The sequence below is a fragment of the Ptychodera flava genome (genome assembly GCF_041260155.1).
Source record: "Ptychodera flava strain L36383 chromosome 23 unlocalized genomic scaffold, AS_Pfla_20210202 Scaffold_23__1_contigs__length_28996876_pilon, whole genome shotgun sequence".
Classification (NCBI taxonomy): Eukaryota; Metazoa; Hemichordata; class Enteropneusta; family Ptychoderidae; genus Ptychodera; species Ptychodera flava.
The window spans coordinates 18,416,133-18,432,636 of NW_027248277.1; the positions used below are offsets into that span (position 1 = coordinate 18,416,133).

The 16,504-nt window shown below is 41.8% G+C and overlaps 1 protein-coding gene across 2 annotated transcripts in view; it reads right to left on the bottom strand.

The window, feature by feature from the left end:
* LOC139123551 (aminopeptidase N-like) overlaps nt 1–16,504 on the bottom strand; it is a 54,395-nt gene extending 37,891 nt beyond the window's left edge. The window contains exon 1 of one of the 2 annotated variants that reach the window (XM_070689723.1): nt 15,410–16,504. In XM_070689723.1, the coding sequence (XP_070545824.1) occupies nt 15,410–16,047 (638 nt within the window). In that variant the 5' untranslated portion in view covers nt 16,048–16,504. The remainder of the gene's footprint in view (nt 1–15,409) is intronic. The other variant, XM_070689724.1, reaches the window with a different exon arrangement.

Genomic DNA, 16,504 nt, shown 5'->3' on the forward strand with positions numbered 1-16,504 from the left:
AGGAGTTCGCTTCTGCGAAGAGGATGTCGCTGCAGTCTGTTAACACATGATTTGCTGCCTGACTCTGTGTGTACATCTGCTTCGCCCTACGTGCTTTACACAGACAGCTGATTTGTCGGAATCGATGTGAGCGCCACGCCACCTACAGTGTTCCAACCAGGGCAGAATAACCTCGGTCACCTGTGGTCTATTCCGCTCTGCGTCTATGCGACCAATAGACGTGTGTACATATGCCTGGCATGTACACATGTCTATTGGGCGCATAGAAGAGCGGAATAGACCACAGGTGACTGTGGAATAACGCAGAACGACACTGAGCACATACCATGTATCTTGGGGAAAAAATGTGCCAAGAGGCCGGGTTTTTCATACCGTCGTAAACACGCTTGTACTTTTTACGGCGTTTTCTGTGTTACATTAGAGTGGTGGGTTTAAGCCACAGCGCGCTGTTTTGGCAATGGAAAAGTACAGTTTAGAACTATGAAATTAAGCGCAACAAGTCAGCATTTCATCAGTCGTCAAGGCAAAGAAATGACGTTTCGCGCAACTGTCGGGCTGTTTCCGAACTTAATATAGCATCGTGGATTCTACCGACAAAATTCAGGTAAATTTTTATCTCGGGGATTGTATTTTTTCGATTAGGGGTGGGGGGAGGTCGTTTGCTATTGGTGGCTGATGTTCTCATGCTTCGACCACACGCGGTAACTACTATTCGTTTTATCTGCTTCTACCGCTACACAGATTCCATAAATATTTGACAATATTACAATCCCTGAATATTTTCGACAGGGCCACTTAAGCGTCATCACGTGCCGAGCCTAATTTCACCTCGTAAAACACACGCGACCTCAGACCCCAGTCGGCGCGTGAGGTAGGTATCATATCTTAATTGGATGCAGAGGTGGACGGGGGTGTAATTGTGCGGGGGCTGGAGCGATGTAATTGGCACACTGAGGAACGGGGTGACTCTGATCGCCAACCTCACAAAGCTCGTACTTCATCTGACGCACATAGCCACACTGGGTCCCAGTCTACCAGTCACTCTTTGACATGCTTTTCACCTTTCTTCCTCCGCACAGCGGGTCTGGCTCACGATAAAAATATTTCTGATCTTCGGTTTGACGTGGTATTCTTCAGTATAACGTAAACAGGCTTACATATGCTGTAATGAAAGATTACATGGGGAAAAAGCAGCATGTAGTAAACTAACAAGTGCCCGAGCAACACAAGGAACATTTCCTAAAGTGTAAGAACTGTCCTGATTAATTAGAGTGGATATTTTCTGGAGTTGTCACTACCTTTCTGTTGTATACATCCCCTTATACATAAAGGCGATTCTAAATAGAAAATTTTAAACTGTTGTTCAAACTTATCCTTCAAACGTGCTCTTTCATAATCAGGAATGGAAATAATGGGCAAATTACGAAGTTTTGGAATTTTTAGAAACAAATTATCGAAAATTTACCGAGATTTGAAATGAAAAGTAGTCGCTATACCCTGTGTTAACTCGATCGAGGAAAAATCAAATTTTCACAACAACAAATAAGTTAACGCTTCACTCACTCAACAGCATATAAGTAAACACGAGCAGCAGACAATAAATTTAGTCATGTAAAAAGTGAATGTCTGAAATATGTCCCAGGGCCGCAGACTACCTTAACATCACATTGAAGGCATTCCTGGTGAAACAGAGAAACTTACACGGCTTGAATTGTCGCTGTGTCACAAGGTTATTGATTTTCAAATACCACCGCTAATCGTGAGAATTTCCGTAATGTGAAAAACAAATTAGGTCAAGATGTGGAAAAATAACATCAACGCCTTGGGTATCTTTTAATGCCAGCCTGTTTTGTCAAAACTCGAACCAAACCTACTATCTCGAGTTGTATCTATACTGTCACAAAGTATAAAAGTATAAAGTGTCCATGTCAGTTAGGTTTTTCAACTTTGATATCAAAAACACATCAGTGGTTTTGATATTTAATTTATTTTTTATTTAGTTTAATTTAATTTTTGAAAATGGCGATTGAACGTAGAAATTTGGCTCCATATTTCTTTCAGAGACGTCACGCCGCATATTGTCGGTAAGTTTGATATCATCTTGTGATAACAGTTAACGACGATTCAGCTACAGGAAATTTCAACAGCTAATACCAAAAGCCTAACGCTCTGTAACTCTTGTTAGAACCTATGTATATACCATGGTCCTCGTGATCCCAATCCACGCGGATTGTTTATTAAACTATACCAAAGACAGAACTCCGTCTCTTAAACTTTTATCTTCAATCAATATTAAGCTGTGTAGCTCTACTTAGCTGAAGAGAAGGTGATATAAGTGTTTTATCATTGTAATTACGCGGACGATAAATTACAAAGCTTCGGCTATAAATACAATGTGACCTCGTTCATGTTTTCCGGTGAGAATCAAATTACGTCAGCGGACTCATCTTCAACACCGTTACGTTCTGTTGGAATGCAAGATTAGTTCTGTGCTGTTAGTGCCGCAGAGGTTAAATCAGACATTATCTTTAGAGGTAGTTTACATATCTAAGCACATAATGTTTTCATCCTGCGCGCTTGGAAACCAGCGTAACTGTGTTCGAAGATACACACTCCTGTCGACCATATTGTACACGCAGTTTGATGACGTAACTTGTTTTTGCGTAGTTCCAGCTGATCTGCGACTCTCAGCATCAGAGTTGTGACTTGTAATGTTTCACTTCACAGCCGATTGAAAACATGCTGTTAATCGTCAAGAGTAGTGGAGTTTTAGGACCAAGAATGATGTTCAAATCATGTGATTTATGTAGCATGCCAAACGATGCTTGAAATGAGGCAAATCTGGTGAGGTAATATGAGCCTCTTTTTGAATTGGATTCACGCATGGATGCGCACAAGTATTTGCGCACACCCATGATAATATCATTTGTATTCAGTGCACACTGCTGCAGATTGTGTATATTGTGTTTTAACGACCTTTACAATTTGTGAACTTCAACAAACTCAACATGTAATCGGTCAGGCTGATGGGCAGTGAACCGCAGAAGGTGTCAGAGTCGCTAGTCAGTCTCGGATGCCGTAAAACTCTGACGACGGTAAAATGAATGACTTTTGTGAAATTTTTCGCCGACAGTGTCGATTAGAAACATGGTGACAAATCAGTGGGCGGCAGAACATTGTCTTTGTAGTCAGTGGAGTATAGTATTCGATGCGTTGATTGAATGAGGGTTCGTGGGTGGACGGATGGAAAGCTGGATGGATAATTCAAGATTCCGATGGGGAAAGGGAGTTTGGAAGGGAATGGATGAATGGAGGACCGGGTCGGATGGATGGATAGATACTCAGACGCGCAAAAGGATGGATACACATTAAAAGAATTGACACTGTTCGCTCATAACCTTGCAATTAGTCGTGAAATTTGACACAGGTATTTCAGGGCAAAAGTTGGTTTCGGCATACCCCCCCCCCCCCAAGTTCGCGCACGAAGCGACCTACTTATAAAACTACAATCGTTGTTTTTAATATATTTTTACCTTTTTGTAATAGAAATATTCTTGTTCCACTTTAACCTCATTCTGAAGATAACAGTTTTGGTGCCAGTGATTCTGGCTCGTGTTGTGTTTGACAGTAAACGGCACTCACGGTAAATTATCCTTTACTGTTTCTGCAATGATTTTTCAAGATACCGTACATGACGTCACAATTATTTCTAGTCTGAAAAAATAGTATACAATTTTGAATATTCACACACATACTCTGTCCCTTTTTAATGCAAGGGGAAGCATACCTTTTTGTGGAAAGTTTTAATAGGTTGGCAGAGTTCCAAGTACAGGTTTTCATATTCGCATTTTTACTTGTACTACAGTAACCGGCTCGGCCAGTCGACAAGCATGCCCCAGTGCATCCATATTCATCCATCGCTGCGAGCAAATCACATTTTATGAACCCGTATTAACGACGGGAATCGGCTAAGCGATATTTCTAAAAACAACCACTAACCATGATGGTACAGCACACCGTTGACGTATTGGAGGTCGCGACTGAAAACGGAGAGGGCCGACAACAGACAGTTTAATTGGATCCATTATTTGTTATGGGTCAGCAGTTTGGGTCTTGTTATCAATACACCGTGTTTATCATATCAATCCATCCATCTATCTATAGAACGCTTACAGAAATATGTGCCCACATTATATGCACCGTGTCCAGACGAAATGTTAGAGTTCGTCTCCTCAGAACTAATCCATAAAGAAGTGCCATTGAGCTTCGGTATCAGTATCGAAGTTAAACTTCGCCCTTCATGTGTCGTTGAACAGTGCTGTGATTACACAAGCACAGATACGGGATATGATATATGAGAGAGAGAGAGAGAGAGAGAGAGAGAGAGAGAGAGAGAGAGAGAGGAGAGAGAGAGAGAGAGAGAGAGAGGGGGGGGGAGGGAGGGAGGGACAAACTAAAGAACAAGTTTGGAGATATTAAAGGGCTAGTAGCTGTCAATTTTGATGATATTCTCGTTTTTTTCTTTTCAATGTCAATAACAGTTTCTTGTTCAACTCCCCAAAGCATGTTGAGATACACAGTATTCAGCTCGTCAACTTGGCCCGTGCATGCGTAGACTGCATTGTTTATTGTTGGTAAGTGAATTGTGGTCCGGACTAGAATTCAAATGTAAACAGTAAGTGCATTTTACATAAATATACGCTATGTTGACAAACTAAATACTTAGTGTTTCAACGTGCAGTGGGCAGAAGAGAAAAGTCGACATACAAAAGAAATAAAAAAATCGTCAAAAGTTGCAGCAACTGCCATTATAAAGAAAACTGACACAATTAAAGAAACTTGGCGTGACGATAATAGCTTAGCTATGGCAGGAATAAATTAATTCATTAATACATTAATTCGTGGGAGTGCGTACACCATGCAAGGAAAATTAACAATAAGAAAGACTTAAAAGCTGAACAATAACATTGAAAAGGTGTAATAGTCTGTCAATCTGTTTACCGGCAATTCTCGTCAAATCCTCAAGTACACATAATCACCGGTACCTGAACTCGTATCATTCATTTGTGTTATGTGGGCGATATTGTATATGGGAAATACACTAAGAACTAGCTGTAGCGAATGCCTGTATCATACATTACAATGCTACAAGTGATAGTCGCCTCTCCGTCTGCAAGACATGAAACAGCAATTCTTGATATGTTTGTGGGGACTTTCTGTCGACTGCGAAGATATTCAAATTATGGAATGTTTTGATGTACGTGTCATGATGACAGTGGGGCAAAACAGCAGATGCGTTCATAACAGTTATTTCAAAACAGAGACTACACAAAGGCAATGCATGATGGTTAGGGGAGAATGTGCCTCGGGAACAGACCTTGGACTCTCAAACCTTTACAAATTCTTTTGACCTACCAATTGTTGGGGCTAATTTTAAAGCGTATGGGTAAATAAAGTTTTCCTATGATTAGTTTTGTGGAAATCAGTAATTTCGTTTTCCTGTCACAGAGATAACGCACGTATGGCGGCCATTTTGAATTTCAAATATCGTTAATTATTGGGTAATCTGTTTCTCAGGTATCAAATTTTGCACGGTAACCCCCGATTTAATTCTTGATTTTGAAAGGGAAGTGTTGAAAGTGTACATGTGGAAAATTGTGAGCAAAAGTTAAAATCTTTTAATTGAGGCGAGGTGCGAACTACCTTAAGGCAGAACGCTGAAATCATTACTACTTTTTGCACATTCGCTTTCAACACACTATACATGCTGAACATACGAAAAGGAGCCACTTACGGCTGTATCCCAATAACTACCAACCCCACGTACGACACCTCGCCCAATTTCCTTGTTGCAGCTTGCTGGATGACAACTCACTGAGTTCCTGTCCCGAAATTTATAACCAATGGCGATCGTAAATCAAACGGACGCTTGCCAAAAATGTAGATGAAAACAACCCGAGAAATAAACCTATCAAAAACACTTGATGCCGAATAACTCGAGTCCGAACTTCTTTTGATCACGTGATTTGAAATTCAGTGACGTAATTTGCATTGATTTTCAAAATGTAAATAAGTTAATGAAACCAGGCACAAGTAACGTTTCAGATGCCACATTAGAATTTGTTATGTGTAGTATCAAATGCTATATAAAGGTGTGCTTTATTTCGTTTTCAGCGCGTCTTGGTCATTATAGCAACATGGAAAACATGTGCCAGGTGAATTAAACAAATATGTTCACCAAGATTTTATTTGGTTGCTTTGAAGCGAATAGCTTACGCGGAGCTACATGGAGAAAAGCCACAATACTGATGAAATCACTTCCACCTTCTATAACAACATAGACAAAGATTCAGTTGTGTTTGTCAGCGTTACCAACGAAAGAAGAATATGTAACAAATTTTGACAGTGTGTCGCAAAGATCGGCTAAACTGTAAAGAGAAAGTGGGAGCGAAGTTGAAATAAATCTGTGTCGCGTTATTGCTCGGGGCACGTGTTAAAACCAATACGATTGGTGATATAATGTAACAAACGATACCGCTGCCCATCTCGTCGCTGCGAACGAGGATATAAGACGCAGCGTGAGGACGCTGGTAACTATGGAGACGACTCGTCAATTTCTACCGCCGTGTCAACCAACAGAATGAAATGTACTCTTCCCCACTTCACTGTGGTTCCGGGCTTAAACAAGTTCAGCGTCCTTGAGTGCTTCACGGAATTTGCTCGGAAGGGAGAGCAATAACAGAGCTATGCAGTTGTCAGGGACACTAATATCCAGTCCGCCGATTTTAATTTGGATGTCGTGGGTCACGTGACTTGCGATAAAACCCACACTTTGCTTCTATGTGAGCCAACATACAACTTTTGTTACATTGTGAGCATCCTTCCGTGAGCATATACACCGATCGGAACAAAAAACATCAGTTATATCCACACTCGTGATGTGTATAACATCAGTAAGTTTACATCAAAGAATCACGGAAAAGAAAACTAAAACTAAATTCTAAAGCAGCGTAAAGGACTCAGTTTCCCTGAATAAAATAAAAATAACCGAAAAAACGTCCAAAATCATGGTTTATTATATCAAACTGATTCTATTCATCAATATATTTTTCTCTCCTGTCTGGTCTAAGTATATTGTGTAGTCGTATTGTTAACAAATACATCTGGTTGTCTCCTCTCTCTCTCTCTCTCTCTCTCTCTCTCTCTCTCCTCTCTCTCTCTCTCTCTCTCTCTCTCTCTCTCTCTCTCTCCGGTCTCAATTTTGTTTTGATAACGTACTGATACGCATGTCTTCACCTATCTGTCTGGATAAAAAGGAGAGTGATGATGATAATTATTATGACTATGAAGATGACTAAAACGACGACGACGACGACGATGATGATGATGATGATGATGGTGGTGGTGGTGATGACGAATACTATTAGACAAGGAGAATCAGTTTTGTGATTGCACCGTTATACCGGTATGCGGTGACTTTGAAAAGTTTACATAGTCAACTCAGAGGCCTGTCTGGAAAACCATGCAATCGAAATTCAGTTTCGTCAAAGACGTATTAAAATTTGTCCAAACTAAGGACAAGATAAGATGAAAATTCAACGGTCAATTGTCGACATTTTCAACGAATAGTTCATTTTCAAAAATAAAAATAAAACAGGCAAATGTGAAAGCTATGGTCACTTTGCTCCAATAAGTAGAAATCAGCAGTTCAGTTTTGCCGTAGACGACACCGTAGACATGCAGGCTCGTAGCCACTCGGGGCCGTCGTTTACCCGTTGATGGGGATTCAGACACAGCCGTACGCTTCGTAGCTACTCAACGACATAGTGTCCCACAGAGCATGTCAGTGGAATTCATTTCCTAGCCACTCCACAGTAATTCGATTTGAAAGCCCGCTGAAAGGTTGGACCATCACTCACGGCGAAATAGTGTATACACGCTGTGTGTATTGCTCTCGTTTGTATAAAATAACAATTCAAATGCCACAGATACGGCTCTTTAAGTGACATGTATATACAACATACCGCCGGCAAAAAACCATATGCCCTACTTAAATTTGCAACTTGTCCCCACGACTCATCGGGGTCTCCCGCAATCATACTAAAAGGCTCTCTCTGAAGCTCTCTCTAGTCGTTTTTCCTCAGTGTTTTGCCTAATTGATGACATGTCTTTTTCGCCACAACTCTGTATGCATCTCTTTTTGATTGTCCTCTCAATCTCGTCCTCCATGTGTGTTTTTTGTCTCATCTGTCCGTTCGTCTCTGCCTGCGTGTGTGCCTGTCTGCCTGTCCAACTCTGTCTGACTGTGTGCCTGCCTGTCTTTGAATTTCTAAGTTTGAAATTTCTGTCTGCCTGCCTGCCTGTCTGTCTGTCTGTCTGTCTGTCTATCTGTCTGCTTATCTTTGTACATGGCTGTGTACTTGTCTGTCTGTGTGTCTACCCGCCCGTCTGTCTCTCTCTGTGCATGTCTGTCCGTCTGCCTTCTGTCTGTCGTCTGTCTGTCTGTCTGTCTTCCCCCTCCCTCCTTCCTTTGAGCATTATCTAATAAACTGTACTTTATAGAGTTCAAAAGCATTTCAGTGTGAGGCGAGTATTGAGTGCTTTCCAAGCTTCTCAGCGAAACTCAAATTTCATGACATTTCTCGACTGAAATAAAATCGACATATTAAACGCCATGAATCATTGGAAGTTGTATTCCACTCATGTAAACATTGTACACACTGTTAATCTCAAAATACTGTTTGATTTTTAAACAGAAATGCGTTCAAACTGCTCTGACAGAGACGGACAATAATTGATTGTAACACTTAGCGTCAATGTAAACATTTGTAAATAAAGCGATCCATCAAAAATTGATAACTGTCCTTTCTTTGGACGTGTTTACTTATTGATGCAAATCACGTGGCAAACTTTGCAAGTAAAAATCACTTCTCGACGTATCTGTACATTGTACACTGCCAGGAAGTCGATGGATAGCCTCTGATGCAAATATACAATTGACACATAATGTCCTGCAAACGTGCAGAATTTCTGTTTTTCTAGAGAAAGCCATGCCCACAGCAGCTAATGAAGCGGCAAACTTTTACACACTGATATCACAGTCTACAACAGAGAAGGTACATATCCTGACAGCTGATTAAAACACGCCAACATCTACTTTTCCGTGTTAAATTTTGGTAAAATTCTGGTTAAATTGATTAAATTCTGACGTCTTAAAGGATCAGTATATCTGTAAATCTTGATGCATTTTTCACACTTTTTAATTTTAATGTCAACTACAGTTTCTTGTTCTACTCCCCATAGCATGTTGAGATACTCAGTATCACAGAGTAATATCATAGACAGAGTGGCAACACTTGCATGCCTTTTGTTCCATGGTCGTCTCGGTAGACTATTGGCTTTTCATATTAAAATGAGCTTAAAAGGTGTTAAACTTTTTGGAGGCTTGGTTTGTGGTTGATAATTACACGAGATTATGCGAAACATACGACGAGATGGCATCGTACTGCCAGTCGCGTAGCAACCATAGTTACTTTGTGAGCTCTCAGGCCAGAAACACTGCCTCACGCCAATCAAAACATAACACGCCAGCAGTTTCATAAACATGTCCTTTCTTGGCGCACGTGTAAAAGACGGTATGATTGACCGTAAACCATTGAGTAAAACCAGACAGTATAGATAAAAGACTTTCAAATTTGGTTCAAACACACTCATTATATATTCATAAAAATATGAGAGGAATTTTTAAAACGGTAAAACCCACTTTCCTGAAGCTCAAAACACTCCCGTTTTCGCCAGCACATCAATTCCGATCAGCACCACACGACAACAACAACACAAGCTTTGTCGAACATACTTTCGCTTAACAATTGGTGAAAATCCGAAAATTACCGAAGGATGCATGGTCGGCACTCTTCGGAAAAGAGAGCCAAGAGCTTCGTGAGGCGAGGCAAACATGGATTGCTTACGTAACCGCTTCACGCCTTAAACAATAGCTGTTGCCACTCTGTCTATGATATTACTCTGTGTCAGTATTCAGCTTGTCAACTCAGCCTATACATGTGTAGACTGCATTGTTATTGTTGACAAGTGAATTCTGGTCCGGACTAGAATTCAAATGTAAACAATAACAGTGCATTTTACATGTATAGATGAAGCGTTGACAAACCAAATACGGGATGTTTCAGCATGTTTTGGAGAAAGGAACAAGAACTTACAATCTCGAAGTGTCAGCACTAGCCCTTTGAACTCCACACGTCTCTGCAAGTTTGCATATACATATGGTAAGGTAAGGTAATATATGCCATATGGTAAGGGAAGTGGGTCAGTCATGTTTACTTGGTGAATGCAACCTCGGTAGCGCCTACTTCGAACGCTCCCGGATGAAAATTTAAAGGGAAATACACGTTACGGATTTCTTTTAATTCTGATTGGGGTTCTTATAACGTTCATTAACCCTTCTCTCTGACACATTGATAAAAATTATAAAACCAGTATGAAGGGGACTGAATCTAAGGTATCTAATGGGAAAAGATTGGCTTCCAAAAATACCCAATCAACACACTCTTAGCAATAAACACTGAGGAAGATTTAGAAACTGTCGCAACGGTTGAAGAATTCAACTGGAGAGAGTGCTCATATTGAGTCTGCGTGTGTAACGACCTAACTGAATGGCTGCAATATCGAGGATAATATAAGATGGTTGCCACATTTAGCGATGTCATAGATGGCCGCCATATCTCGGAAGGTCATAGTTGGCCGCCATATTTAATGAGGTCATCGATGGCCCCAATGTTGAGCAGAAAAGTAGATGACTTCTACATGTTCTATATTGAAAAGTATTGTAGATGTTGACCATGTTGATGCAAATAATATAAAGATAGCAGTCATTTAAGTTGAAAAATATCGTAAATATTAAATGGACGGGGGCGTCGGAACTTCGCTCAAAGGTCGTGTAGGCCCCATACGACCACTGTAAACACGGTATCCAAGGTGCCATGGGAATTTAATGAAAGTTAAAACATGTTTGTCAAAATGTATATCTTAAATTTAAATTTCCCAGCAATGTTAAAACATGTTTGTCATAATGTATATCTTAAATTTAAATTTCCCAGCAATGTTAAAACATGTTTGTCATAGTGTATATCTTAAAATTTAAATTTCCCAGCAATGTTGACGTGATGCATCCAGATATCGTGCATGAAATACTTGTATACTGTACACAAGAAAGTTGCACAGGCGCATTTCCGACGACCCCGTCCCATTAACCGCTGTCACGTCGTAAACTACACGCCTCTTTACGGCAACAGCTAAGCGCTACCCGTTTTTGCGTAGGACAGCGGAGCGGAAATTATGCTCAGGCTAGCGAGAGTGCCGCTGTCAAAGCAAATTGTACTTGCCCCTAACGTTGAAGATTTCCGATCGAGCGTCCAATCCAACAAAGGGAACATCGTGTCTCTATGACTCCAAAGTTACCCTTCTATTCGGTGATACAACAGTTGCTTAGACTATTGTCACACACCTATCTGGCTGGTCTTGAGGTGAGGGCCGGTGTAACATGGCCCTAGCAGCTCGGCTCAGCGAGCCTGAGTAGGTCCGCTTGTTGAACCAGGCTAGACTATGGTCGCGGCGTGTTAGCAGTCAGGGGACATAAGAAAGTATTAGTTTTGTGTTCATCGTTGACAAGGGCATACCTGAAACTCTAACCCATGCAGAAATGGAAATTCGCGCCATAATATAGAAACTATACGTCGTAGAATCAATGATAAAGCCTGCAGCGAGAATTTATTTTACTTTTTATAATCGTCGTCGTTGACTCGGTTGCATTTCAGCAGTGGCCGATTTAATCTCGACGGAGTAATCGTAAAACGCCCAGTCGATACATTACCTTAGCGATAAGATACTGTGTTTACGGGACAACAACATCATAATGTTAGCTACGGACTAAAATCAGTTGTCGACGATATTAAACTTCGGACATACACTCGGAAATCTCAAAAAATTGAGAGTCCGAATATCTCTCCCGAGGCGCATTCTTCTTTAACCCTTTCATCACCATGGTTTGTCCCAAATCCATTGTTTTCTATGGTAAAGTTGGACCTGTATACAGGGAACTGGGGGTGAAAGGGTTAAAGGGGCAGGTCATTCATCAGCTTTATCTTGACTATCTTGATAAAAAAATTTCAATGGAAAACAAAGGGCTAACACCACGTAAGTACTCTGCAATCCAGGGATTGAGAACTGCCCCTTTAAATTACATCAAAAGTTACCAGAGATCTTTATGTCGGTCTCTCGAAGCTTTCATTAAGAGGGTCTTTTCGGTTTTATTATTGGACGAGAATTGTAGGAAAGCGTGTGTTTGCTTGGGCCACTGATAAGAGTGGTCAATCAAACATCGGTATGCCGGTTGTGTAAACATCAACAAATTTCAATTACATTGATATAGCTCTACAGACAAAGGTGTTACTTTTTCAGCCGCCATACTATCTGATGACCCGCTGTGACCTTTGGCAAAACCTGGGGGGTTCGGCCTCATTTACGACGTGTTGCCTCCGCAATGACGCGAGGTAATATTTATTATGGTGATACCGTGATGAAAGTTGTTGATAAGAGTGTGACATTGGTAGAACAAGATAACGCTGCCGCCATTTTTCACAGACGGGATATGAACTTTGTCGATCGGTTTCAGGGGAGCTTTGCTTGTAATAGCCCGCCATCACCTTGAGACCTGCAATCCCGTCCGGATATTTTTGTACTTCATTGATTCTCACCGCGGAGAATTAACAGCGAACACATACAAATCTAATTCTTGACTATTTGCGGAGCTAACTTGTCTCCGTACCTAAAATTGATCAGGGAGAGAAAGTAGTGTGCAGTCTGCAAACAAAGGTTGCTGTTATTACAGCAAACGGAGAAAAAAAAACCCGCATCACATAGCTTTCGCCATGACCACGAAATCGCGACATAAGCGTGGTAAAATTCACAACTTGAACGACAACACAAACTAAACAATCTGCTCCGTCTTTCTGAGCTGTAGATCGAAGATCGTCTCTCAGCGCCGTTCCATAAAATTTAGCAAGGCGTTCTCTCGGACTATTCGTCGAAAAACCCTTTCGTGGTATACGTCAGATCCACAGGTGCACGGTTTGCTTCGGTTTTGCTCATCATACATGTGTTGAGCCTAACAGACGCAGCGCAAACCAGGCGTCTGTGGTTCGATCGCGCATGATGAAGAACCTAGAATGAGGGTTGGAAATCTCGATAAACTGCTACAGAACTGTTTCCTAAATAGGCCAAAAATCTTGTCCCCTTATCTTCATTCAAAATCAACAATAATGTAAAAGCATTAATAAGTGTTACACGGTGACATTTAAGCCAGGGTGAGTTAGGGATCAGCCCTCAGATGTATGAGGGGTGTTGAGAGTGCTGACAAAATGCGATGTTTTGACCCACTGCTTAATAATGTGAAACTAAAGACAGTCAATGCAGATTTTCTCTGGTTGTTGTATTTTATGAAACGTGCACCGAGATGTTCGAGTCAACAACAGCAGTGTTAGTTTTGAAACCTCCGTCGGTCGTGTAGCGATTTGCCTAAGCGGACAACCCCCTTGCCATCTACTGACATTTCCAGTATTTAGTTTAAATTGATGTATTTGAACGATGATCGGTTGAATCACAGTCGCTTGTGGTTAGGAACTAGACCGATGGCCCCTCTGGCGTATAATAAAAGTCCCTCAGATGGGTCAGTCGTTCGTTACCCGCAAGCGACTGTGGGGTCCGAATACCACACAATCGTAATGTATCTACAAACACCAAACGATAATCTTTTTGCCAAGTCATGCATGGCTCGACTTCAAATCGTTAGCTTTTGTTGACACTCAGGGGAAAAGCAAACTTTGAAAGTTGTTCGCGCAAGGCGCAGGCGATAATATACGGTGACGACGTGACAACCAAGCTCTTCTACTCGAAAGTCAATTGGTTAACAAACAACGCATGCGCACACGGCTGATATTGCCTGAGGAACAATACAGCGTTGTTTCGGGCACAAATTGTGGAATTATTTTTAAAAGACCCCAGATGAGATATCATGACGTCTTTTTGAAAGACTATACCTGCTTTATATTTCATGATTGAACCAGATAAGTAATTCAAACTTGCATCGGTAACATAAGTATGTAATTTAACGCTCATGGAAACTTACACGCCTCGACCAGGAGTACAATACGAATCAGCTACGTCATTAAAGATTTGTACATCGGCGATCGCGCAAAAGACACACGGAAATACACCGATACGCTACCGCATCCAATTTTCTTTCCAACATTTAGAATAATTCCGCATTTCCAAATTGCAGTTTCGCGCCAACAATCTAAATCTCCTGGCGCAGATTTCCTGCAAGGTGGAAATTTCGCTTCAGATAAGAATGCCGAAATATTGCGACACGCGTGACCTAAGCATTTTCCCGCCGACAGGGTGAAAGAAAATTTCTCACTTTTCAGTACCACGAGTGGTATTCGTGTCACAAATACAGCAAGAAGTGTAATCGGGCGAGGAAAATAAGCGTCTCGTTGAAACGCTATTGAAATCATCGGAAAAAAAACGATAATGACACCAAATAAAGGTGGTTGTTTTTCAGTGTCAATCTTCACAGAAATGTCGTTCTTTCCCTGGGGAAAAGAAGTCGTGCAGAGCAGCAGTTTCGCGCTAAAAATAACCTATTCGGAAGATATGAACGTATTCATCTTTTCGTTTACACAGTTGGGGACTCAAAACTTAGAATGAAAACGTTGAATTTAGGGCATAAATGCGTCCTACTTCCAAATTACAAGGCACAGAATTTAAATGTGAAGATTTCATTTTCGGTGTGTATGTAGGAGAGGTGTGCTGATCCTAAGAAATAAAGATGGGCCAAGGCCTGGCGGACTGGTTGTAAACGAATAAACCAGTGGTCGGAGAGGACAACTTCGGGGAACATCCAGCTGCCCGGACAAGAGACCTCGGCAAACGAAGACGACTCCTAAGCTAACGCTCATGACCACCGCCATGGCCCGATTCATAGAAAAAAAAAAAGGTGCATAAACCGCACTCTATATACGCACTATATAAAATTCAAAAAACTGGTGCACCAGCTACTGGAAAAAAAGAATTGAATAAAAAACACCGAAAACACCAGATTGTCTAACTACACGGAACTGCTCACATGACAGTTGACTCATCGTTAAACATTGGTCATGTGGAATCTTCCACAGTAAAGCGCGCTAACAAAGTCACTTCGTCACGTAAGTGCATGCTCACGAAGGAGAGGGTCGGTTCAGAGAAACAAATGAAAAACTTGGTGTGGCCTGTTCTTGTTTAACATGGAACTCTGCTATGGGGTGAAAACATGCGTCATGTATGTGCGGCCACTCACCGTGTTTCCCCTGATGATGTCCTGTAGGAACTTCGATAAAATCCCGCCAAGTCATCCTCCAGGTAACCGACAAATTCAAAGTACAGTCTGTATGTAACTCCTTTTATCATGTTCTGTCTGGTCGTAACCACGTAAAATTGATATTCTTCCTCTTTTGAACGACTTTCAATTTCTACGTCAGCCCCGGTGTCGGCTCGGGTCATCTTCACTTTACTGTCATCGATGTCCAGCTTGTTGAAGTGAATTTTGACGGTTTTCGTGTCTTCGGTGAAACTGAACTCCGCGAAGGATACACCATCAAATGTGAACCGCTTGTCACCATCGTCTTCATCCAAGTACACTTTGAGATGGACGGAGTAGTGCAGCGGCTCCACGTTGCTCTGCACCCGTCCGCTCCACACCGGTGCCGGCGTCGTGACGGCCACCTCCGTCGGCGTCTCCATCGTATCGCCCGGTTGCGGAGCGGGGGCCGGCTCGGAACATCCGCGATCTGGAACGTAGTAGCACAACAGACCGACTCCGACGCACAACGCGATGACCGCAAATATACCGGCCGCGATGGTCGCGTTGCTGAGGTAGAGGCCCGATTTTTTGCCCTCACCGTCTTCAATCTTAAGTCTGTAGTCGTTTTCAGGCATGTTGCGGGGCAGTCTTCACACAGACGAACAAAAACTGAAAGAGATTGAGGGAATTCCGAACAATTCCGAAATGATTTCTGTCGCGTTAAACTTCGGCGTCGTTGTCCAGCGGGTAGATGCAACTATATATGCGATGTAAACTGCTAGAATTGGTCGCCAGACCTTAAGTCCTGTTTTTACACAACACAGCGGGTTTTTACAAACTTGATACGGCGGCAGAACAAAAATCAGAGCTTGTGCCAGACGCTCTTCTCGTCTCGAACCAGGAGAACAAATTTTAAAGGCGATCAAATACCCTCTCTCCTCTCAAATCAGACGGCAGAAAGTCGCAGCAACCGAGCACACTTCAAACCAACCTTGCTCAAAGCAGGGCTAGCGTACTGTAATGTGCAGTAGGCGTCGATCTGGAACCGAGTGACTCCGATGCTCACTCGACTGTCTCTCTGGCTACAAGTGT